Here is a 25,228-nt window from a genome sequence, read left to right on the forward strand (position 1 = left end):
TTTGGTTTTCTTGTATTAAAAATATGCTTAATCTAAATACGTTTCCACTTTGGTAAAGAGTGTTTTTGTTGATCGTCCGTCCCCGTCCCCCCCCCACCGAAATGTATTGTATTGTTTGCAATGAGGTCAGCCATGATTAGTTTTGGGAGGCTAAGCTGATTTCTCTATTTTTCACAGGATCGATATGATGAGGAGATTGAGGTGTACAAGCATCACTTGGAGCAGATGTACAAACTCTGCCGGCCATGCCAGACTGCTGTTGAATTTTATATCAAGCACCAAAACCGGCAGCTGAGGGCGATCATGCTGAACCACCAACTGAAACGAAGGGAGGTGGACAAAGGTTATGTACAGGTAGGTAGACAAGACGTTGCTTATAAATGATGTAATGTAAACATTTTTGGAAAACCCGCCATAAGTTTTGACCAGCAAGAAAACAACCTGTTTAGCTCTGGAAACAGTGGTATGTGCTGACGCTGGACTGGTTATCGGGGTTCTGGCCTGCCCCTGAATGGCATGGACAACTGGAGCTAAAACAAATGCTGTGTGGCAGTGTCAGAGTGTGATTGCTTGACCATCATCCCAATGTCACATTACACTTTGCCTTCAGCTAGCATAGTGCCCCACAAAACTGTAGAAGGTGTTCTTTTAAGACTTGCATTGTTAAGGAGAAGGTGCTCTTTCCTCATATCAATATTAGATGTTGGTGGGGAACCTCTTTGATCCTTGTCACAGTGCTTGTTAATTTTAATGTCTTCTCATGTCTTTCAGAGTTTTTCCACTTCCTCGTGGATGCGGGTTCCTGTGCCAGTCATTGTCCTGCGCTTTCTGGCATTCCTCAGCTGCATGTTCCTAGTTTCTGTGGCCTGGTTGGGTTCCAGGGATCTATTCCCTCCTTCCTTGACAAAAACTTCCCGCTTTGAAGCACACATCGGGAACACCTCCGAGCCAGATGTGAGGCAGCCCACTTTCTGGGAGGAGGTCCTCGATCTCCTCCCTGAGCATACGCTGGAGAGAATTAATGAAGCATGGCACTTTGGGCGAAACCATCAAGATGGCTTGGTGGTCTTGGGTCTCTTGGCTTGTGTCTTCGCCATGGTTTTAGCCGGTCGAATCAGGTCAGTCTTTCTAAGCTTTTTTTTTTTTTTTCTTAACAAAATTTCAGGTATGTTCAATAGGTACAGAGTAACCAGATATTTTGGTCAAAATGACAACTAGAGTCTGATATCCTGCTATTACTATAATAAATAAGGCAACTTGTGGTGTAACTTTGTCTCCAGATAATTTCCATTGACTCTAGGTATCCCCTTGATCCCAGCTATATATAGACTTTGACCTCTGGCTCTTAACTCATCCCTGCCTTCTTACATTTGACAATCCAATGCCAGCTTCCCAGTGGCTGGTGAAGGCTGTCACATTGGCTTGGTAAATGGTGGGAGGTGGGGCTTAATTTTTAGGTGGTGCGCAACATGAGGCCTGTGTTTATTATTCTATTTATTTTTGTTTTAGGATGCGGCGGGTTGACGCTTTTGCGTCCTTCCTGTGGACACTGGTGACAAGCATCTATCTAGCAGAAACCTACCTTCTGAGTGAATCCCCAATCTGGCTCGACACTGCCAAGCTTGGCACAACATCCTTGTGTTGCCTTGTCGGTTTTGCCTCTGCGGTGGCCACGCGGAAAGCAACCAGTCAACGGAGACAGCGGCCACGAAGGTCAGATCAAGAACAGTGAACCCTGGGACCAGAAAATCACACTTCCCACTGTCAGCTGTTCATTGTACATCTGTCCACTCCTCCTCTACTCTCTCCCGTCCATCACTGTCCTCCAGTTATCTCTGTGCGGTTCAGTTTTAGAATCAGCCAAAATCTTCAGTGCCATTTTATTGGTTTTATGTTAGGTTGGTTCCCTGCACTTCCTGGTCTCTTCTTATTGGTTGTCTGAATGGCTATAGCTAGTAATAGGACTGCCCTTAACAGGAGATGCCTCTCAGGAAATGTCATTGACCTTTTTAAAGTGTTTGTTCACCTTTCTTAGATTACTTTTTTATGGCTTGATCTTGCTGACTAGGTTGACTTTTTTTTTTTTTTTTTTTTTTTTTTTTTATTTCTGAGCTTTAAATTTCACTGCCTAGTTAGTGATTTAGAACCAGTGCCCTGATAAATAACTTGGCTCTGGTATACTCCTATGCCTAGGATTCAAGGACTGCCGAACGTAATGGACACCTCTTCCAGGGAATAGGAGGACATAGTCAAGGAGCACAAATAAACTACAATCTTCTTGAATAAAGTGTACCTGTAGTTGAAGGTCTTCTGTCTGTGACCCTTATTGGGGAAGATTTTCTCTCACTTCTTGGACCAGGTGGCGAGAGCCATTGGAACAGGAAGTAGGAGGGAAATCTTCAGAATTTGGACATGGGTAAGCAGTGACCATTTCTAACGCTTCCACTTGCAATCCAAAACTAATATAAAGAATTTCCCCAGACCTCTACTGTAGGCTGGGTTCACACCTATGCGAATTGGATGTGTATTTCCCCCCGCATCCAATTCGCATGACAGGAGACTGTGACGTCTCTATGGAGCCGGTTCACATATCTCTGTTGCGGCTCCGGAGTGGCTGGCACAGGAGTGCTGTGCGTCTTTGGTTCCGTTTTCAGGGCCAAATTCAGGCAAAAATTCGTCCCTGATTCGCCCCTGAAATGGAGAACAGGGACGCACCGGACCCCTGCTGCCAGCCGCATCCGTCGGAGGTGTGTACCCAGCCCTAAAGTTCGTAAACCACCCCCCAGTACCCAATATCCTATACCTACAGTTGCCTTTCCATTAGTTCTGTTTTCTCTTAGGGGTCATGGGAGCTCCAACACCCAGGCTGTGCAGTTTAAGCAACCCAGCAATGCTGTAAAAATTTTTAGTTTTTAATCTTCCCATCTTGCTTTTTGGCCCTAGTATTATGGGTAGCCTGATTGGCCAATAGCTGTGAGTGGGAAGAGTTCAACCATCCTAGCACTGGTTGCCATTTTGATTGGGGGTTCGTGGCCGCTGGGACGGGTGGAGAGAAAAACGGAAGTTTGTATTTGCACCTGCTGTTGTATCTAAAAAAGCAGCTTGTGGTAACTTGTACACTTTTTAAAGCCCTCCAGGGATGAGACATCCCCTTTAGGCATAGTTTCATCAATTTCATCACAGCTACTTAAATCCATAGGCAGCTATATTTTAATCAATGATGAATAACCATTGAGAATCATGATTTATATATATATTTTTTTTTAACTTGGGATCTCATCTTTTTCATGTGATTTGTGTGTAATGCTTTTTTAAGCAAGGTTTTCTTTTTTCTTTGTATTTAGCTCTGAGGACTAAAATCTCATTTTGTAGCCTATAATAGTGAACTAGGTAGTTTTAATTTCAAACGTTCGTCCATGTGTGCCATTTTAATACTAAGTGATCTGATCACCAAGAAGTGTTGTGTTATGGTTTCCTACAAATCCCCTTTACACTAATTTTTTTCCTCGAATACATTTTTGACCTGACATTTTGCTGCGTATAATCCAAGCAATATAAAATTGGGCTTAAAAGTTCGACAAACCAGTCTTGGGCAGGCCATAGACAGAGCGATTTTTCTTTCCTGCAACCTCAGGTTGTGGGAAAGAAAATCGCTTGATTCCCCTATCAACACAGGCAGTGTTGGGAGAATTCCTACTGCGGGAGCTATTGTGTTCTCCAGGTAGGGGGGAGCCGTCCCTGTTGGAAGAACAGTAATTATTATTGCTAGCGGCTATAGCCAATGGCAGTAATCGCTTGCTAAAAATCCAACATGCTGATTGGACCCAAGTTGATTGATGGATTGACTTGGGTACAATTAGCCAGCCCATACATGGATCAAACCTCAGCCGGTCCCTGCTGAACTGGCCAAAATTCGGACCAGCTATAGCTGACTTTAAAAGACATGTCTGTCCAAAACTGACATTTTGGTTGTGTGTGGATACTGATGGGCATTTATCCATTGGTTCTTTGTATCTGAGACTCCAGATTTAGGACTTTCTGCTGGTGTTGCCCTCCTCTCCTCTTGCTGTGTCTTCCACTATGTAAATATAATGGGGGTGGGGGGGGGGGGGGTTCTGGCCTTTTGTGCTTAGATTCCACCTTCAAAGTCCCTGAAAAGTACACTAAGATTTACCGATTTTAAAACTCTAAACAACCTTTCTTGATCTTTTGAAGATTACAGAAACCTTTGCTGTGTGCATGTGACTGGATTTTCTGGTTTGGTCAGAGAAATATTTGGCCGCATACATTTGCACAGTAGTGGCTACTCGGGGCTAAAACAGCCAAATCTGCTGCTGGTTGGCTCCTGTAAAACTGCTTTAACTAGAAATGCTTTCTTCAGATCTGTATTAAGCACTGATAAATCAAAAGGTCATTTCATTATGACCTTCATACAGTTTAATATTGGCTAGGTACAATTTCAAGTAACCATAATGTGGTGGTCTTGTAGGTGCTAGAATAATCCCAGTTAAATGTGAGCTTGTTGCCTTTATAAAAGAATTTTAGTGAAATATCTGTTAAATATTTAGCATATCTTAGAAGTAGGTTGTAATCCTTTTTTTCTTCTCTAACAATAAAGAGTAGCTCCCTTTTTATAGCTGTGCATTTTTTTTTTTTTTTTTCAGGATAAGTTCACCTTCGTAAAAAACAAAACAAAAATAATAATAAAAGCACAACTTTTTGCAGGTTAAAATAAAGCACTTTTTTTTGTTTTTTGTTTTTTTTTTTTTTTATTTACTAGGAGCCTGCAAAGCATCGCACCCGCGAACAGCAGATCGCAGGTACAATGCAGGACTCCTGCAGACTGTCAGGTTAAGCCATCTGTTCATACGGCCAGGCAGGTACACCATGACAGGAAGAAACCATGAACTACCTAGAACGCTCAACAGTGACCTGGTAGTTCATTAAGTATTACAAGCCAACAGCTGCAAAGGCTGTCGGTACTTGGTCGTTATCCCATTCACAGAACCCTGTAAATGTGGGCGGAGCCCCACGCGGCCACGTATAAATAAAAATAAATTGTGACCGAATTCAGGGAGAAAATCCCCAGCCCGCTGTCGGTATAGTCGGTGGGTCCGGGAGAGGCTGCAGCAGTGAGAACATGTTCCCAAAGGTGAACTTATCCTTTAATTTTTGCAGAACAGTTGGTGCATTAACAGAAGCATCCACAAATAGGAAATGTCTGCCATTCGTGTTGCTGTTTGGGCTTCACCTGAAGTATGCTGAGATTTGTAGTTTGCAATAATACGAGGGGTAGGGAATTGTGGCGCACAGCCCTTAATCACTGAATAGGGTTCTGCAAGTTTTGGTGCTTTAGCAAGCTGCAACACGTGGCTGTAGTCAAATTTGTATTCCTATGTATTCATTTTTTGTTTGCAATGAGCACAATTTTTTTATCACGACTACAAATGGCACAAAATCTATTATCTAGTATTGATTTAGAGTATAATATATGTGATTGTTATAATGTTGGTGTTATTCATACTTAATTATTTAATCATTGTATTTATCCTTGGTGCACTTGGTAGATTAAAGCATGATAATGATATATCTTAATTTTGCATTTGTTTTGCATACATCATTTTGTTTTCTGGGTAGTTGGATGGGAAGCCTACTTTCTGAACAGATTAGGGATCCCCCATCTGTTATTGCCTACCTAGGGGTCTTTTTCTGCTGACATGCATGCATCCTCCTTACTATCAATGGACCTGGTAAGGAGCTTGGCCACGGGGGTTTTGACACTATATCTCCAAGACATATAAAGACATGGTTATAATCTAATCTTCCAAGAAACGGAATATTGGTTTGGTTGGTCAGACCCATTATCTAGAATTTCTACATTGTTTTGGGTGTAATTATAGAAATTTTTATTTCAAGTTTGAGGGTTTCCTTCCCTTTCCAGAACCAAATTCTAGTTGTTTAAAAAAAAATACTACCTGTGCGCTCTTGGAACAATGAGGTTGATTTACTAAAGGCAAATATATTGTGCAGTTGCTCTAGATAGAAATCAGCAGAGCTTCCCTTCATATCATCCATTCATGTGCAAGCAAAAAAATCTGAATTTTCCTTGCATGTTCCCCTCAGATCTAGAGCAACTGCACTTGCAGTGCACAGACCATCTACCTTTTTTAGTAAATCAACCCCAGTTTATATCTGCAACAGGTGATGTTTTCCAACTTCCAGGTGGCAGTAGAGGGGAGATGAGTAGCACTGGTAACTTACATCTGCCAGGAATACTTAAATTCAGTACCAAAAGGACAATTTTGGAAACTACCAGTCCCATACTGGAGTGACAAATCTGTTCTTTAACACTTTACCTTTTTAACAGATTTACCTTCAAATCCCAAACCCACCCCAAACTGTAAATCCCCCAGAGAAATATTCCTTTTTTACTTTTTTATATCAAAACCATCATTCCTTCAATCGCTTTTCTAAGGATAAAATCTTTTGCTTAGGTTTTCAGTCCTTTTTGGAATGCAAGCCCTTAATGCCTCAAATTTTTAACGCATTCCATTAATCACGGCTTCAAGATTTATTTCCGCTTTTATCTGTGGGATGGATTTTCCTTGTTCAGAGATTACGCTGCCACTCGTGCATGCTCTGAAGTGTTACATGTGGAATTTTTTTTTTTTTTTTAATCATTTGCATTTTTATACAAGCACATTTACCTAATTGTAACCCATAAGATGCACACAAATCAGACCTCCTAATATCCTAAATATCTCTAGGATTTATCAAAAAATGATCCCTAATTGCATCTAATAAAGCAGGAAGAGTCCACGGCAAGTAGCAACGAGGGAAAACCATTTGTACCTATACACTTTAAAAGGGAATTCAAATGGTAATGTTTGTTTATAATTACAAAACAAATAGGGAAAATGTAAACCATCAATCCTCCACTTGTACAACCAAAGATTTCCTTCCATTTCATCGGTGGAATGTATTTTCCTTGTTTAGAGACTATGCTGCCACTCCACACATGCATGCTCAGAAGTGTTACTTGTGGAATGTTTTTTTTCTACATTGATCTCAAACTTGCATGTTCAAATTAAAATGTGCTAGTATGCGGTGACCCCTTTCACACTGAGGCTGTATACAGCGCTCCCCAAAATGCCCCTGCCTGTTGCAATGAATGGGCAGCGCTTCCGTAGTGCCTGAAAAGCGATTTGGACTCACCGCAGCACAGGAGTTTTTAACCCCTTCTTTGGGGTTAAAAGGGCCGCTTTACCGCTAATGCACAGGCGGCCCCAGTGTGAAAGGGGTCTTAAGCCCCACACCAGCTCACTTCAACGGTGTGCCTTGTAGGGTGCCCCTATTCAGGTGATGGGTTGTGTTTGGCGGCATCACTTACACTGGAACTGACAAACCTGCATTTATTAAATGCATTTCTAAATTTTTTTTCAAAGGTGCTGTTCACACTGACAATTTGCCTTTAGTTGTATAGTCGGCTGCATTTTAGAGAATAGAATTCTCCTGCATCCAGACTCTGATTAGACACTCTATAAACCTGGCTAAACCTGCTTTACTTTAAATGTGATCTGGGAGGCAAAAAAGTTCATACTTCCCAGATAAAATCTTCTGCATTTTAGATAAGCTAAAGGTAGGAATGCCAGTGTGAAATGAGGTCAAAGGCTTTGTTGCACCTAAATTTATATGTACTGTGTGTTCGCCCTGCGCTTGATGCAGTCGGTTTAGTGTCATTTAGAGAAAATAGAGTTCTGTGCATCCAGAGTCTGGTGAGACACTCTAAATGCATGTAAACATGTCCCAAAGCAGAAACCTCTAAGTCGGGGGTCTCCAAACTTTTTAGAGAGAGGGCCAGTTTACTGTCTGTCAAAATTTAGTGGGGGGTCAGGCTGTGGCCAGTGCGAGTAGAAAATGTCTCAGGCTTGGTCAGCGGAAGTAAAAAAAATTTGCAGTGCAGGTGGTCAGTGGGAGGAGGAATAGTGATCCATCGTTTGGTGTCAGTGGGAGGAATAGTGACCCATCGTTTGGTGTCAGTGGGAGGAATAGTGACCCATCGTTTGGTGTCAGTGGGAGGAATAGTGACCCATCGTTTGGTGTCAGTGGGAGGAATAGTGACCCATCGTTTGGTGTCAGTGGGAGGAATAGTGACCCATCGTTTGGTGTCAGTGGGAGGAATAGTGACCCATCGTTTGGTGTCAGTGGGAGGAATTGTGCCCTGCATGAATGAACAAAACAGTGCCTTGAAGGCCGCATAAAGGCAAGCAAAGAGCCGCATCTGGCCTGCGGGCCACAGTTTGGAGACCACTGATACAAGAAAAAGTTACTTGTGAAAAAATGTTTTAGAAAAGCTATATGCAGGGATGCCAGTGTGAATGAAGCCTAAAGAATGACAATAAGAGCATTATTAAAATTTGTTATGTAAAGATAAGTTGCTGTGAATATAGGATCCATTTTTATTCAGTTCCTGCCTTTTACATTTGATTGAAAATACTTGTGTGATCATGCCTTTAGTTAAAAGCTTGTCCGTTCTTTGCTCCCTATTTTTACTTATTTCCAAAGTCCAGATTTATTGCAGCAGTAAACTTTTTTTTTTTTTTTTTTTTTTTGCCATTTTGGGCCCTTCTAGGGCTATAATGGTCACTTCTCAAACCAAAAGCACCAATTTTTGCATGTTCCACAAGGCTGCAGTCATTTGTGGGTTTGCATTGCAACCTCTTTCCACTGGGTGAGTTGCAGGAGAAGGGTCTGTGTGTTCAGCTGCTACGTAGAGGCAGCCATATGTCTTGAAGATCTCTATGTACAACCCAAAGGGGTCGATTTACTAAAACTGGAGCGTTCAAAATCTGGTGCAGCTGGTAGCCAATCCTCTTTTTTTTTTTTTTTAACTTGAACTTGTTCGATTAAGCTTTGACTTAAAAACACTGGAAGGTGATTGGTTTCTATGCAGAGCTGCACCATATTTTGCACTCAAGTGTTGGTAAATTAAGGCAAAACCTTTTTTTAATTTCGTATAGAGTGGAGATGTGCACTGTGCAGGGACGGACCTGTCAGAGAGCCGCTCTCCCCCTATGGGGGGGGATCGGATGACGACGGACCGTAGAGTCCGTCACCCGTTCCGATCCGCAGACGGATGGAAAAGTAGGTTTTTCCTCCGTCACACTTTTGCGGATCGGAGCGGGTCGGATGTCAGCGGACATGTCCGTTCGGGTCCGCCCAAAAAACTGACAGGCGGACCTGAACGGATCGTCCGTGTGAAAGAGGCCTTAGAATGTCAGTTTTTATTGCTGTCTTTGTCCCGGTGAAGGGAAATCTCCACAATGAGACACGGATGGCAAAAAAAAAAAATCTGATGGGTTGAAACCCTCCCTTGCTCAATCCAAAATGAAAAATAAGTCTTGCCTCTAGTTTTACTTTAACCCCAATGTCCTCATTAGCATCAAATATGAAATTACTGCAAGTGTTGTGATCATACTGCTTGGATGGAGAACATCTTGATGGTTTTGTTGCTTGAATTTTGTTTTTATGAATGCTTCTTCCCTGTTTTTTTTTTTTTTTTATATAGGTTTTTGAGGTTATAAGACACTCTGTAATTGTGGTTTTCACATGCAATCTGCATCATTGTGTCCACAGCAACCCTATTTCTGCATCAGAGAATGTTTGACTGTTTTAATGTGCATGATGTCTACAGATACATAAAACAGGCTTTTTTTGGCTTGGGTAATAGTCACAAGGTTTCAGACTATTTTTTTTCCTCAAACTAGTGGCATCACTGAGGCTCAGAACCCTGGGATGATTTACCAAAACTGGAGAATGCAAAATTTGGTGCAGCTTTGCATAGTAGCCAGTCGGCTTCTAACTTCAGCTTGTTCAAATAAACTCAAAGTTAAAAAAAAAAACTGGAAGCTGAGTGGGTTCTTTGCAAAGCTGCCCCAGATTTTGGACTCTCCAGTTTAAGTAAATCAACCCCAATTTCACAAGTTCCATGCTGAATAGGACTTGTTTTGAGAATCTGAATATTCAGTCTTTTAATAACTCTGAAAGGGTTATACTTCACTTACATGCCATCTGAACCTTTGTTAGCTGCTGCTCTGTTAACTTCCTAACCTCCAAGCTCCCATGTTGCCTCTGTGCGCTGTTAACAGAGCAGGTATGGTCCAAGTGTGATGGTGCTCGGGCCTAAGCAGTCAATTACAAGGTCACTGTCACATGTGCTGTGGGGAAATTTCTGCAGACAATATGCCTTTTCTCTGATTGGGTGTCTCTTTAAGCATGCGTAAGGCCCCATACCCACTATTAGGTTTTCTGCAGATTTTTGTCTTCAGATTTGCCAAAACCATGTAGTGCAAGGGCCTGCCTGATTGCATACAAATTGAAACTCCTTAAGGTCTGACCTCATATAAACCATACATTATATGGTTTTGGTAAATCTGAAGACAAAAATCTGCAGAAAATCTACTAGTGTGTATGGGGACTAAGAGTCCCTGAAATTGCTGAGCTAGAATATTGTGAGATCTGATCGCCTCTTAGCCCTGGACACGAGGGTCTGACTCCAAAAATACATAAAGATGAACAAGGGGACATATAAACCTTCCTACGTGAGACTGAATGTTCAGATTCTTGCAGAGCAATCTTGTTGTGACTGTTTTTCTTGCTGCTTTGTTTTGTCTCCCCTGCAGTGTACCCGTCTGGCTTCCATTTTGTTCATGTCATGCTCCTGCTTCTATCATACTGTACCCATTTATTTTCTTATAATGTATGAACACCTTGTACGTACTGCTTGTATTGGCAGCTGCTTTTCATTTTATTCAAATAAAAGCCCTCCAAGCTTGTTCAAAACTGACTTGACTCCAGTAGCCGTGCTTTCATACTGCATGCCTTAGTCTTACTTTACGCACTGGGTGGACATAATAAAACAGTCAGCATTCGGGGTAATGTCAATAAAGACTGAACATAAGGATCACCGCAAAACAATGATGAGCATTAGAATTGGAAATTGTTAGGTTTTTCTCCCCTTTTTATTGGCTTAAAAAAAAAAAAAAAAAACATTTTGACACCATACAGCAGCTAAAGTTCTAGAGATTGCTTTTAACTATCCTTGTATGATAAGGGTTTCCTGCAAGGGGGCCTAGCTGAACCAGAATTTTTAAAATGTGTTCATTAGTTTTCGCTGTGATCCTTATTTTAGAGGTCCGTTATCTTGCCACAATGCATCCCTCCTTCCCTACTTTTAGGTTTTATTACATTACAAAGCTGTTACACTGGCTAATGTTCATAGCAAATGCAGTGTGCTTCACATCGGTTTGTTTCGGGGCACGTCTGAGATCATTGCAGTTGACCACCTTGTCTTAACTTCAAGCAGCATTTCTTTCTTTCTTTCTAACCCTAGTCTTGTATAGGGAGACATGTAGTTCTCAGGGTACAAAATAATGTAATGTTTTTTTTTTTTTTTTCTCATCCATTGAGGGACTTTGGGTTATTCTGTCGCCTACAGGAGGATTGGTCACTGGCAAACACAAACTGTTGGCCAGCCCAGGTTAACCCTTCCTACTACCATCATGCCTCAGATTTTGCTAGTGTCCTAGGAGGATGATCCCTTTCTTCAGCTCTGTGTTGAGTAAGACCCCTTTTCACACTGAGGTGTTTTTCAGGTGCCTTTGGGTTAAAATAGGGCCTGAGAAACGCCTCCCCTGCAGCCCCAGTGTGAGAGCCCGAGTGCTTTCACATTGGGGCGGTTTGCTTGCAGGACGTTAGAAAGTCCTCCAAGCAGCATCTTTTGGGCGTTGGAGGAGCGGTGTATACACCACTCCTCCACTGCTCTTGCCATTGAAATCAATGGGCAGGGCTTCGGCAGCGGCACTTTGCGGGCCCCACAAGTGGCCGAAAAGCACTGCTAACGCCCTCCGCTGCCCCAGTGCGAAGGTGCCCTAAATTATTATTATAATTTTTTTTTTTTTTATATATCAAGCACTCTCTTTTATCATTCAAATTTTTCCTTTCCAATCACAACTCTTTACGTCACTAGAGCCTAATGTCGTTGGTTGGAGCTCCCTGGCACAGTTGTCTTCAGTTTGGCTTTTAAAGTACTATGTCTGGACCCCACTAGACTGGATGTTGCGGGGATAGCTGAAAAGGACTTTCAGGCATTGGGTGGTGTTTGGTGTTTTTACAAAAAAAAAGAGAAGTTGGCACTGTTTTTGGAATGACTGACTTGTCTATCGATTACCAGGTTTTCGTTTGTGGCTCAAGAAGTAGGATCTGGGGTTGGAGGAAGTCCTTTGCATCCTCATGATGAATACCAGCCTGCTGGGTTTAGTAAAAATTCTGGGCACCCTGTCAGTGCAGAAGACTTGGTCAGAGGAGTCCGTGTCTCGAACATCCTGAAACTTCGGGTCATTTGGCTGTTTCTGTGGTGTTAAAAAAAATTTTTTCCTAGATTCAGTCAGACCACTCTGTTTCAGTGCCATACTTCAGTCGTTGGAAAGGCACCAGAAGACTTGCCGCTGCAATAGAGGTAGATCAGAACATATCCTGGGCAGACCTTCACCTTTCAGCCTGGTAAGCCTTGTACAATTGCAGTCAGACAATTGACAGGCAGACTCCTCTGCAAGCAGGTCCTTGACCACAGAGTGGTTCCCTACACCAGTAGTGTTTTCAAGGACCTGTGTTGAAGGTAGGGGTCACCAGATGTGTACTTCTAGCCTCCAGGATCAACAAACTGGGGGAGGCATGTCTGCATGGTACCAGCTAAAGCAGTGACTGCCCCAGTATCTCTGTGGTATCATTACATTCTTATCTTTCCTTTTCTCTAATGAAACCTCTTCCTCGTCTGCTTTGAAAGATCAAGATGGAGGGCATGCCAGTGGCCCCAGGCAGATGTGGCATGCCCACCTGGTAAGACCTCTGTGACAGATCATTAAGATCTTCTGTCCTTAGGACTCATTTGCCCTTGTGTTTCTTGGTTGCTGGCTACCTCAATCTGTGATTTCTTTGAGGCTAAAAGTTAGTCTTTTTGTAAGGTCTGTCATTGGTCATGGAAGGCATCCTGAGCTTTCAACAATTAAGTGTCTGGTTTCTGCCCTTTTTGTATTCTGTTTCAGTGGTTGTTGGGCTCCCATTCTGAGCAAGACTTTTTACAGGGGATCTCCCATGTAGTCCCCCACCCTCCATCCGTTCGCTGTGACTTCATAGCATTTGAATCTGGTTGCGGTTGGGACACTGCCAATGAACCCATTGGACACTGCCAATGAACCCATTGGACACTGCCAATGAACCCATTGGACACATTTCTCTCTCAACACTCACCCACTGGGTCGTTTTTCTTGTAGCCATCACCTCTGTGAGGCAAATGTCTAAACTGGGGTTCCTATCTTTCAAGGAAACCTTTGTGGTTTTGCATAGGGTCAAGGTGGTGTTGTGACCCAGGACTTTCTTTTGTGCTTAAAGTAGATTATGCCTTTCACCTCAACCCGGACTTCATTATTCTGTTTTGCTCCAGTTCACCAAAAGGAAATTTGTATCCTTTTGGATAAGGTTCTGGCTGTGTGAGGCTCTCTTGTACAGTGCTTCTCTTAGGAAAACTAATTCTGTTTTTCATCATGGTTGTTGGAGCCCAGAAGCTGCATCAGCTTCTTGTTCCACTGTCTTTTGGTGACTGGGGAAGGCCATAATTTGAGTTTTATGGTCTCCAAAGCCGGGTTTCACTCTTTCTTGTTAAGGTGCACTCTACTAGGTCTGAGAGTATTTATTGAGCATTTTGCATCATGCAACTGTTTCCCACATGTAAAGAGTGCTGTTTGATCCTCTTTAAATTTTCTGTAGGTGGACCTTGTGGCCTCCTATGATGCTAGCTTTGGGGAGAAGGTCCTTCAGGCAGCTCTTCAAGGCTGTAAACAGTCCCCAGTTTTTTTTTTTTGTTTTGTTTTGTTTTTTTCTTGGAGGGTGCTTTTAGGTTTTAGCATTTGTTTTGCGATTTATTGCCTGTCTCTTTTTAACATCCTGAATTTAAGACTTCCTATGTTCAATAGATGATTATTGTACTCATTGTTCTTTTCTTGGAGTACATTGAGTGACGTAGGTCCTACCCCTCTGTATTCTCGGGCATTGCTCTCAGTAGTAGTTTGCCACAAAACTGAGGAATGCTGGTAGAAGGAGGGGTTATCCTTCGCCGACCTGCAGGTTTTTTTGTTTTGTTTAGTGTTGTGTTTTGTTTTTTTTTTTTGTTTTTTTTTTTGTTTTTTTTTTTTTGTTTTTTTTTTTAGACCAAATCCTATTGTGGACATCTGGTGCATGTGGGTTTCACCAATCACACATTTTGTGGTATGATTTATGTATATTTCACTGTTCATGTACCACACCGATTTGTAGAATAAAGGGTACCGCCTGGGTTTTTTTTTTTCTCATGGCCCCTTAAGACATTTGCTGTCTGTGCTGTCTTTCTTATTTTGAATGGCCTGCTAGCCCATGCAACAGTCCAAAATCGTGACCTTTAGCTGTGTGCGTTTGGGTGATGCCATGTATTGCTGGGCTGTCGGCACCCAGTGTACTTGTGCATTGTAGTGCCAAAAATGAAAGGCACTGCAACACGCACACCGTTTCCACAATATAGTAGTGTGAAGCCAACATTCAGTTTCTCACTTGGTGACACTGTTTTAGGGATTTGATGTTGGCATCAGCACCAGAAATGTACTCTGAATAGAGTACAGGAGGGTTATAACCCCTGTCACTTTTTTTGTTTTGTTTTTTTGTTTCGCCTTTTTGTCCCTTTGCTGAAATTTCCCTTGACTTCCTGTCTCATTGCCAAAGGGGAAGTGGGGAAAGCCCTGCATAGTAAGGGAATTTTTTGGAGACCCCTAGGTCACCAGAGCCAGTGTCCCTATTGGAAGATTTCCTCTTAATTTTCTGGGGACAATCCAAAATTTAGGATTTTCTTATACATTCACTTTCATTGATAACCGTATAAACATGACTAATAGGGTGAATCTCCCTAAGGGGCATAAAAACTGACAAGGGGCCTAATCTCTCTCTTCCCTCCTCTATCCAAAACACGTTTTGCCTTCAGTTATACTCTAACTTGGGTGGATCTTCATAAAGATGCTACCTCTCCAGGTGGTGGTCTTGCAGTTCACACACCAGCCATGGTTTCTTACCTACTGGGATCTGTTCCTTCCTTTTAGTATCCAAATACAAACCGGCTGCATTTCTGCTGTTTGTTTTTTTACCTTTTTTTAAAGGCTAAATTCACCCCATAGGAAAAAAGAATTCACAAATTTTTGCATAAAAATTTTTTTTTTTTTCCCTACTTGAGCCTGCAACTCAGTGCAGGTGCAATGTCATCTCGGGCTCCTGCTAACATTATTTTGACTTTATTGCCTGTACCTCTGTACAAGCTTTCTGTTAGCAAACTTGAGGACTGCCGCAGTGGCAGTCGGGACTTGTAGTTTTATACATTCATAGTTCACTTTGAAGGAATGACACAGCTTTGCGGGAGAGAAAATCACCTGCCCACTGTCACAGGGGAAGGGGTGAGGCGGGTAAGTGGAGAAAATCTAGGACTTTACATGTTAAACCCAAAATAACAGGTGTAACATGTTCTGAAAGGTGATCTGAGCCTTTTAAAATCAAATCAGCTTTATTACAGGTAATAGAAACTCGCACAATCAAACCCTCTCTTGCTCCTTTTAATGTGTTTCTCCTTAGTTAGGGGCTTATGCAGCCCATAGATGAGTCTTTTTTCTCTCCTTCCACGGTCAGTGTTGATGGGGGAATGTTTCCTGCACTGCTGTGGTGTTCTGGTGGAGGGGGGCACCTTCCGGGCTGGCAGAATGCAATGCTAGCAGCTATAGCCGTTGGCAGTAACTGCATGTAAAGGAAATCAGACAGGCTGGTTGGCACAATCTACAAGCAACCTGCCCATACATGAATCAAAATTTGGCTGGTCCCTGCTGAATCAGCCAAATTTCGATCTATGTATCACTGGCGTTAAACATAAAGATTTATGCCAGGGGTATTGAATTAAAATTCACAGAGGTCCAGTCAGTAAAATATTCTTCCAGTTGAGGTATGAATCTCATGTTTGTGTGATGACCGCCTTGCATCCTCGCAACCAATCACCAGCTTGTTAACTCGGGCAGCCCCTGCTCTCTGTCCAGAGCTGTCCTGCCTCCAGCTGTCAGCTCTCTAAGAATAGCAGTGGTGACAGCTGTGGGCAGAACGACTCCTAAAGGGTGGAACCGCAGGGGTCCGGATGAGACATTGACTAGGTCCTGATCTGGTCGTGGTCCGCCATTTAGTGATGCCTGATTTTATTTTTTTTATCAAGCTTATTCAATATTTGCTTGGACTCTAATGCCCCGTACACACGGTCGGATTTTCAGACGGAAAATGTGTGATAGGACCTTGTTGTCGGAAATTCCGACCGTGTGTAGGCTCCATCACACATTTTCCATCAGATTTTCCGACACACAAAGTTTGAGAGCAGGATATAAAATTTTCCGACAACAAAATCCGTTGTCGGAAACTCCGATCGTGTGTACACAAATCCGACGGACAAAGTGCCACGCATGCTCAGAATAAATAAAGAGATGAAAGCTATTGGCCACTGCCCCGTTTATAGTCCCGACGTACGTGTTTTACGTCACCGCGTTTAGAACGATAGGATTTTCCGACAACTTTGTGTGACCGTGTGTATGCAAGACAAGTTTGAGCCAACATCCATCGGAAAAAATCCTAGGATTTTGTTGTCGGAATGTCCGAACAAAGTCCGACCGTGTGTACGGGGCATTATTCAGCAGTGCATTTCATAGCTTTGTTGAGTTTGCCAAAACCCTAAATCAAGTTGGGTTGTAATGGGAATCTCCCTCCCCCCCCCCCCTTTTTGTACGTTTGAATTTTAAACTGTATGCATTTTTTTTTTTAAGCCTTACTATATACACTGAATTCTACAGTAGGGAAGCTACAATATTGTGTTGCCTCCTGTTTATCTCAGTTCAATGTCTCCCATAAATTGTGAACTTTGAATTGAGGAGACTATGCCGCACCTATGGACTTTCACTTGGCTGAGATTTACAGGCAATGGCTGGGTTTACAGGTACCCAGGACATGCAGAAGGAAACTTTAACTTTAAGATGCATGCTTTCAAGGGCATAACAAATCTACTTTGAGGTTAGATGGAAAAAGCCTTGTCATTATTACTATTAGACAAAAATAATGCATTAGCGGATTCATTATGTGCAGACTAGCTTAGTGATGTGCTGTCCTTCAGCCAGGCTTGTTGCGGTTCTGCCCCATCTCTCTCAGCTGCTGTTGGAACAGATTCTCGATTGTATGGCCTTGCTTGCTAGGGGTGCGTTGAGCTGTAGGACAGCTGCGGCAAGCATCTGCTTTTTATCAAGGCTTTTAGTGTTGAACAAGTTGGGCAGACGCGCCGTCCTAAGTGCCTTCAGATGTTTGTGCAGATCTCTGCTCAGCTGCTGAAGACAGGTGCTGGAGGAAAATATGGTAGGATCAGTGGTTAATCTTTGAGCACAAGCACAGTGTTGGCGTATAATTCTTAGTGTTTAACCCCCCCCAAAAAATGGATCCTGCTCCTTTTAAAGCATTTTATACAGTACAGTGCTTGTGCTATGTCATTTTGCCCCCTGTAACACCTAAAAACAAAAAAAACAAAAACAAAAAAAAAAAAACCTGGCTGATCCTGCCAGTTCTGCCTCTCTATGTAAACTGACCACGGTGTATCATGGCTACTAAGCCCTAACACCGTGGTCACTTTTTACGTGCCTCTGTCATCCACAGCACTGATGTCTCTCCTCTGTCCTCAGCCCCCGCCGGTCGCTCCTGTATGTTTTGTATTTAAAAAACAGAGAAAAACTGCATATGCCTTATTTGTGAGCGCTTATCGGCGGTCACGTGACCGGCCGGCTCTCTCCTCACCTCCAGACCGACATCAGCGTGGGAATCTCGGCCCCTCCCACTACCTACATCTGTCAGACAAGGAGAGGAGAGAGCCGAAGGGTCACGTGACCGCCAATCAGCACTCACAAATAAGCTATATTCGTCTTTTTTTTTTTTTTTTTTTATACAACACACACAGGGCCATATCCTTAGACTGAGCGGATTATATAAAGTAAATCATGTGGGTTAACAAACCCTTTTAAGAATCTGTATATTCAGATTTTTTTTTTTTTTTCTCCCCCCCCACTACATTTTTTGTAGTTGTATTCGGATTTGTGTACACAAGCGTGTTTTTTACCTATGCTTTTCATGCCTTTTGAAACACACGTCAGTAGTTTCGCAATTACCTCCAAGGTATAGAACAGAGGCTTGACTTGCATTAGCTGAGTAGTGCGTATTGTCACCAGCAGTGAAGGACAAGCAGCATCTGCTGACAAAAGCGAAGGTATTTCTTCTAGGTATTCGATACTGGCATGTATATGTGTATGTGATTCTGCATTTACAACCTGCTGGGGGCGTAAACTTCACCGGTGTGCCGCTTTTGCTTGGATAACTCTGAGCAGAAGCCGATCTGCGTGTCCCAGGCATATCTGAGTTCTGATGGGGGGAGGGATGTATTCTGTCTGTCTGCAAAGCAGAGACTAGAATCGATCTCTTCCCCTAATAACAGCAGCACACAGTTTATGCAAAAAGACTGGCTAGGCACACAGTTAACCCTTTGCCCCTGATGTTAACCCCTTCCCAGCCAGTGTCAGTACAGTGCATATTTTTAGCACTGATCACTGTATTCGTGTCACTGGTTCCCGCAAAGTGTCAGGTGTCTGTCCGCAATATCTCGCAGTCCAGCTGTAAGTCGCTGATCGCCGTAATTACTAGTATAAAAATTCCATAAATGTATCCCATAGTTTGTAGAAGCTATAGTGTTCGTGTAAACCAATCAATATACACTTATTGGGCTTTTTTTTAAACCAAACAATATGTAGCAGAATACATATTTGCCTAAATTTATGAAGAAATCGGATTTCTTTTTTTTCCGAAATTTTGGTATTTTTTTTGTTTTATAGTGCAATAAATAATGCAGAGGTGATCAAATACCACTAAAAGAAAGCTCTATTTGTGGGAAACAAATGACATAAATTTTATTTAGGTACAGTGTCACTTGACTGCGCAATTGTCATTAATAGTAACGCAGTGCTGTATAGCAAAAAAAAGGGCTTGGTCATGAAGGGGAGTAAATCTTCCGGAGGGCAAGTGGTTAAATAAAGCAGGGTTTCTTAACCAGGGTTCTGTACAAGTGGTGTTAAAATTAAGTTTTCCACTGAGCACCAATGCTCTGTTGGCCTTTCTGCTGAGCACACATGCAATGTAAGTGTGTATCCTCTGAGCCCCATGCTCAGTGTTGATGTAAATATTATTTATGCTTTTAGTTTTATCTGCAACTAGCTGATTACGCTAATATCTCTCAAGCTATTTCAGGGGTTACCTAAGACCCTAAGACACAAGGGTTCCTCGAGCATAAAAGGTTGAGAGAGACTTATGTAGACTGATTAGTAGGTAGCAATTTAACCACTTCCCCACCGTTGTACCTCCATGGACATCCTTAGGTTGAAGTGGTTATACCGAGATGATAGCTACGGGCATCACCCCAATATTTATATATTTTATTTTTTTTTAGCCAGCAATTTCCTTTTTGGTAAAAGCCATTCTAGCAGCTGATTAGCCACTGGGTTGCTTTTACAGGCAGCGGGAGGGCATGTCCACTGCTGCCTCTGCAAGCTCTTCTGTGTCATTGGGGAGGCCATTATGCGATCTGGTCGTTTTTCACCGGGTTACCATAGAGCCGGCAATGGACCAGATGGTCCCCGGCCGCTGTTGTCCTGGGAGGCCGGAAGTGATGTCCTGATGTCACTTCTGGCTCTGGCAGATGTACTAATCACTGCTATTTTTTTTTTTTTTAATCTCATGCTTTCCAGGGTAGAGAAGGGATCTGGACCCCAGATGTATCTTTAAAGAGCACCTGTCATTCCTTTTATCACAAGGGATGTTTACATTTCTTGTGATAGGAATAAAAGTTTAAAAAAAAAAAAAAAAAAGTGTATAATAAAGAAAATAAAAATTAAAGTAGTAAATCACACACAGAAGCAATATACAAGTTGCGCCCGCATATGTAAACGGTGTTCGCACCCCATGTGAGGTATCACCGTAACGATTATAGCAAAAGCAATTATGTTAAGCACTAGACCGCCTCTAACTCTAAACTGACAACCAAAAAAATTTAAAACACTGTCTGGAGTCTAGGTACCGTAGTTTGGCGCTATATATAAATTTTTTTTTTTTTTTTTTTCTTTCAATACATTTCTTTAACCACTTCAATACCGGGCACTCAACCCCCCCCCCCCCCCCCCCTCTTGCCCAGGCCAATTTTCAGCTTTCAGTGCTGTCACACTTTGACAATTGCGTGGTCATCCAACACTGTACCCAAACCAAATTTTTATCATTTTGGTGGCATTTGGCCACCTGTGGGGTTTTTATTTTTTGCTAAACAAATAAAAAAAGGCCGAAAATTTAAAAAATTTTTTTTTTTTTTTTTTTTTTTTTCTTTGAGTCTTATAAAATTTTGTAAATAAGTAAGTTTTCTCTCTTTCACTGATGGGCATTAATGAGGCTGCACTGACGGGCATTGATGAGGTAGCACCAATGAGTTGGCACTGATGAGCACTCATTTTTTTATTTTATTTAAACCTCTAGTCTCTCCCCCCCCCAACTGACAAAGATTCTAACCCTTACTTTCTCCCAAAAGTGAAATTGTTCTACACTGTAGTTTTTTTTTTTTTTTTTTTTTTTGTGTGCTTGTCATGTGACTGTTCAGATTCCCTCTACAGGTATGTTTCTGGTGACCCTGCCTCCCAGTTTGGAAACTTGGATAATGGGGTTGTTCTTCCGGACTTGTCGTCTGCATTGTTCTCTACTCCGCCGGGTCTTCTGCAGTTGCTGAACCAGCAAGCCAATCGCTCACAGCGCAAAGCCTCATCGTCTTCCTTGCCTGGACGTCTGAACAGAGCCCTTTCCCTTGGAACCATCCCGTCCCTCACGCGGACAGGTAAAACGTTATTGCTGTGTGCAGTCTGATCTTTCAGCTGTCCTTTATTTTTTTTTTTTTCTCCTCCTGTCGTATTGTACTGTCGACGAGCATACTTTGCAAGCGCAGAGCTTGCATTTACAGCGTGCCTGACACATATTTTCTTTGTAACAGCCACTGATCAAACTGTGATGTCAAATTTGTCACCCTTTGCTCAAACGTTAATCCTGGACTCCAGCCAGGTGAAAATTTTTAATTTTATAAAGGTGTTTTCTTGCCCTGTGACAAAATACTACATAATTATAGGTGATTAGACTCCGCTATGTGCCACATACCTAGGATTTCAAATAAAAAAAGCAAGAATTCCCCCTAATGATTGGACTTTTTAGGTAATTCAATCATATAATATGTGGAGAATGAAATTGGTAAAAACAGATTTTATTAATACATCGCTGGATAACAGAAACATGAAAACGATGTGTACATGATATGAACAGCTATTGATTCACCAACTATGAGCGATAACCATGATGCAGTATGGCTTCCTCCTTCCGACGCGTTTCAGAGAATATACATCTCCTCCATCAGGCGTGTGAGAGGTATCCTTTTATAATCCATCAATTGGTGTTATTTATGGGCACCCCATGTTTCAATTAAAAACGAAGTCTGAAAATTCTGCTCTTCTGCCCAGCCTTCTGAGTAATGTTTTATCCTTATGCTTGAGAAGCAGATAGTAAAGGGGAGGGGGGGGGGGCACACAGGAGGGAATTGGGTATCACTAAGGCCTTGAAGACTCAATCCTGCATCTAAAAATCAGTCCTGGACATAGACACCAAAGTGTATTAGAGCCTCAAATCTGAGGTGACATGGTTGTAGTCAGGCTTGAACAGCAGGAGAGACGAGTGTTGTGTTTTCCAGTGAGGGGCACACGGCAGAAATGTTTTTTACGAATTTCATTCTCCACATATATGATTGAAGTGCCTAAAAAGTCCCATCATTAGGGGAATTCTTGCTTTTTATACATGACAAAATACTGTCCATTTGTTCTTAAAAAAAAAATGGTGTATTACAGGCTCTTCATACTCCGTCGCTATGAGGTTGCTTTTCTTTATTCTGAAAAAAACCTGGTTGATCCTGCTGTTCTGTTCTCCTTCTGTCCCAAATTCAGCTAGGGACTTTACAGCTGTGTTGGCAGCTCTGCACATGCTCAGATTTCAGTTTGTTTCTATGCTGTGCATTTCCTCCCTGTCACATCTGAGCCGCACATGTGGACATATATACACAGTGGTAAATGACAGCCCCCTCCCTCTTTCATGCCCACTAACCAGCCTAAACACAGTGGGGTGGGATATTGCTTGTAGATTAATGAAGGCTTCACCTCCCTCTTATCCACTTCAGCTCCAGAAGATTTACCCCCCTCCCTCTTCCCGGCCAGGCCATTTTTACCTATATGGCACTGCGTTACTTTAAGTGACAATTACGCAGTCGTGCGACACTGTACCCAAATACAATTTTTGTCCTTTTTTCCCACAAATAGAGCTTTCTTTTGGTGGTATTTGATCCCCTGCGTTTTTTATTTTTTTAAATTTTATTTTCGATATAAACAAACTGACAATTTGGGGGGGGGGGGTGTACTTTCTGCTATAAAACATATCCAATACAAAAATTTTAAAAATCTAATTCCTTCATCAATTTAGGCCAATATGTATTCTGCTACATATTTTTGGTAAAGAAAAATCTCTAAGCGTATATTGATTGATTTGCACAAAAGTAATAGCGTCTACAAAATATGGAATATATAGCGTCTTATTTATGGAATTTTTAATTATTTTTTTACTAGTAATAGCAGTGATCAGCAACTTGTAGCGGGACTGGGATATTGCAGTGGACAAATTGGACACTTTTTGGGAAACTAGTGACACTAATACAGTGATCAGTGCTAAAAATATGAACTGTCACTGTACTAATGACACTGGCTGGGAAGGGGTTAACATCAGGGGCAATGAATGGGTTAAATATGTGCCTAGCTGGTGTTCTACTGTAGTGTGGGAGGTACTTTTACTAAGCGAAGGCATGGATCCATGTTTCTGCTTTGAAGGAGCACAGGATCCATGTCTTCCTTACTGTCGGAATGGCGATCTGCCTTGTTTACATAAGCAGATCACTGTTCTACCTGTGCCATAAACGATCAGCTGGTGCTGGCAGAGATCAGGTTTGCGGGACCCGCTGATCAGCTCCTGTATAGCATCACAACAGGAGCGAGCCACCGGCGGCACGCACTTGCGCCTGATACCCGCAAGTGCACGATCACGTGTGTGTATGTATGTGTATATATATGATCCTGCGCAGTGCGGCCGCCCTGTAGCATTAAAATTGCTATAGGGCGGTCGGCAAGTGGTTATTAAGACGCAGGCTGGAGGGGTGTGACACAGCCTGTGACTGGTAGATATCCGCCCACACTATTAGTTGCCAAAAAATCATAAAGATATATATATTTGACGATTTAAAACCGTTTATTGATATTATTTTTATTTTTTTTATCCCAAAAGCTGTTTGAACATGTGACCAGCAGCAGAGGACTAGAGGCTCCTCCTGCTTAAGTTTCCCTGCAGACAGGCTGGGAGAGAGCTGAGTCATGTGACAGCTGTATATCCATTAGGAAAAAGGTACTTAGATGTTTTATGTTTTTTTTATTTATTTAAATAGTGCCATCACCCATATGCAGAAATAGAAGGGACTATGTACATTAAACAGAGTGTGTGTTTTATTACTTTAACTCCTGTAGTTTACCGTAGGTCTGTGGCGAGCTGTGGGTGGGTGCAGTCTCCACAGCACCTGGTCGTGACCTGCCCAGAATCTAAGATCAGCCCTGAGCACCGGCTCCATTATGTTATCAATTCCCATGGTATTGTGGGAAATGTATCATCCCCCTCTTCATTGCCCAGCGGCACACATCAGATGACGTATGTCGCTGCCTACCCGGTTCCTCTCCATGACTCCTGAGCAAAGCAAATGTGAAAGAAGGATCTGATGATGATGATGCACCTAATAAAAAAAAAAAAACAAACAAGACCTTTTATTAAAACATCCAGAAGTATTTTTATTGTAGATAAGGGGATGTGGTCAAGGGTGAAAAGGAGGTTGGATCGATCCTGGAGTTTATCAGTTTCATTAGGGTGGTCTATTTACAAAATATTTGTCGTAAAATGTCAGAAGCATTTGTGCACGTTGATGAAATTGTCCCATATTTTTTCTAAGAGATTAAAGTGGAAGATCAGTCAAAAATTAGAATTTTTCTATTGATTATATGTAAAATATCTTTATCATTCGTTTTCTGTATAGCTGATTGCCAAGCTTAGAAAGTCTAATCAAAGCCAGACAATCAACTTCTTTCTGTTCTTCAGGGACAACCTTACCTCTTTGTTTCTGAATTCTGCATGGGGGCCTCTCACTTCCTGAAAATGTTGTCCTTCTCTTCTACACGCCCCCATCCCTCCTCTCCTTTTAAAACAGACATGCCCAGCCACCCCACCCCCATTCCATCTTCTCAGAATCTCCTCCTGTCTTCATAGCCTCGTTTTCAATGGCAGTTTCTCCTGAGAGAGAGAGAGATTGGGGGGGGGGGGGGGGCAGGCAGGCATTGGAAGTATGTCCTGTTTGTTAGAAACTGTAATATAATTACAATGCAACATGGCGCAGATTTTCTACAGTGAAAACCACGTGTCTATTTGTGCATGGTGTGGCACTGTGATGGGCACTGTGTGCATGGTGTCATGGCACATGCCCAGCTGAAGGCGCTAAATGTGAGTAATGAGTTTAACCACTTCAATACAGGACATTTATACACCCTTGCTGCTTAGGTCAATTTTCAGCTTTCAGCGCTCTAACACTTTGAATGACAATTACTCAGTCATGCTACACTGTACCCAAACAACATTTTTATTTTTTTTTCTCAGAGCTTTCTTTTGGTGGTATTTAATCACAGCTGGGTTTTTTATTTTTTGCAATACAAGCGAAAACATAAACACTTTTTTTTTGTTTCTATTGTAAAATTTAGCAAAAGTCATTTTTCTTATGCTACTATATATCTTTAGTAAAAATAACCCAAATTAGTGTATATTATTTAGTCTCTGTGAAAGTTAGAGTCTACAAGTTATGGTGCAAATCATTTAAAATTGATCACACCTGATGTAC

General features: G+C 42.1%; 1 protein-coding gene across 1 annotated transcript in view; it reads left to right on the forward strand.

The window, feature by feature from the left end:
• The window catches only part of TMEM201 (transmembrane protein 201), a gene marked incomplete in the record, with an annotated part of 63,146 nt that overhangs the window by 16,191 nt on the left and 21,727 nt on the right, over positions 1-25,228 (forward strand). The window contains 4 exon segments of the mRNA XM_073603527.1: positions 178-354; positions 772-1,118; positions 1,510-1,713; positions 20,838-21,055. Of these exon segments, the coding sequence (XP_073459628.1) occupies positions 178-354; positions 772-1,118; positions 1,510-1,713; positions 20,838-21,055 (946 nt within the window).

The sequence above is a fragment of the Aquarana catesbeiana genome, linkage group LG10 (assembly GCF_042186555.1).
Source record: "Aquarana catesbeiana isolate 2022-GZ linkage group LG10, ASM4218655v1, whole genome shotgun sequence".
NCBI classification, from domain to species: domain Eukaryota; kingdom Metazoa; phylum Chordata; class Amphibia; order Anura; family Ranidae; genus Aquarana; species Aquarana catesbeiana.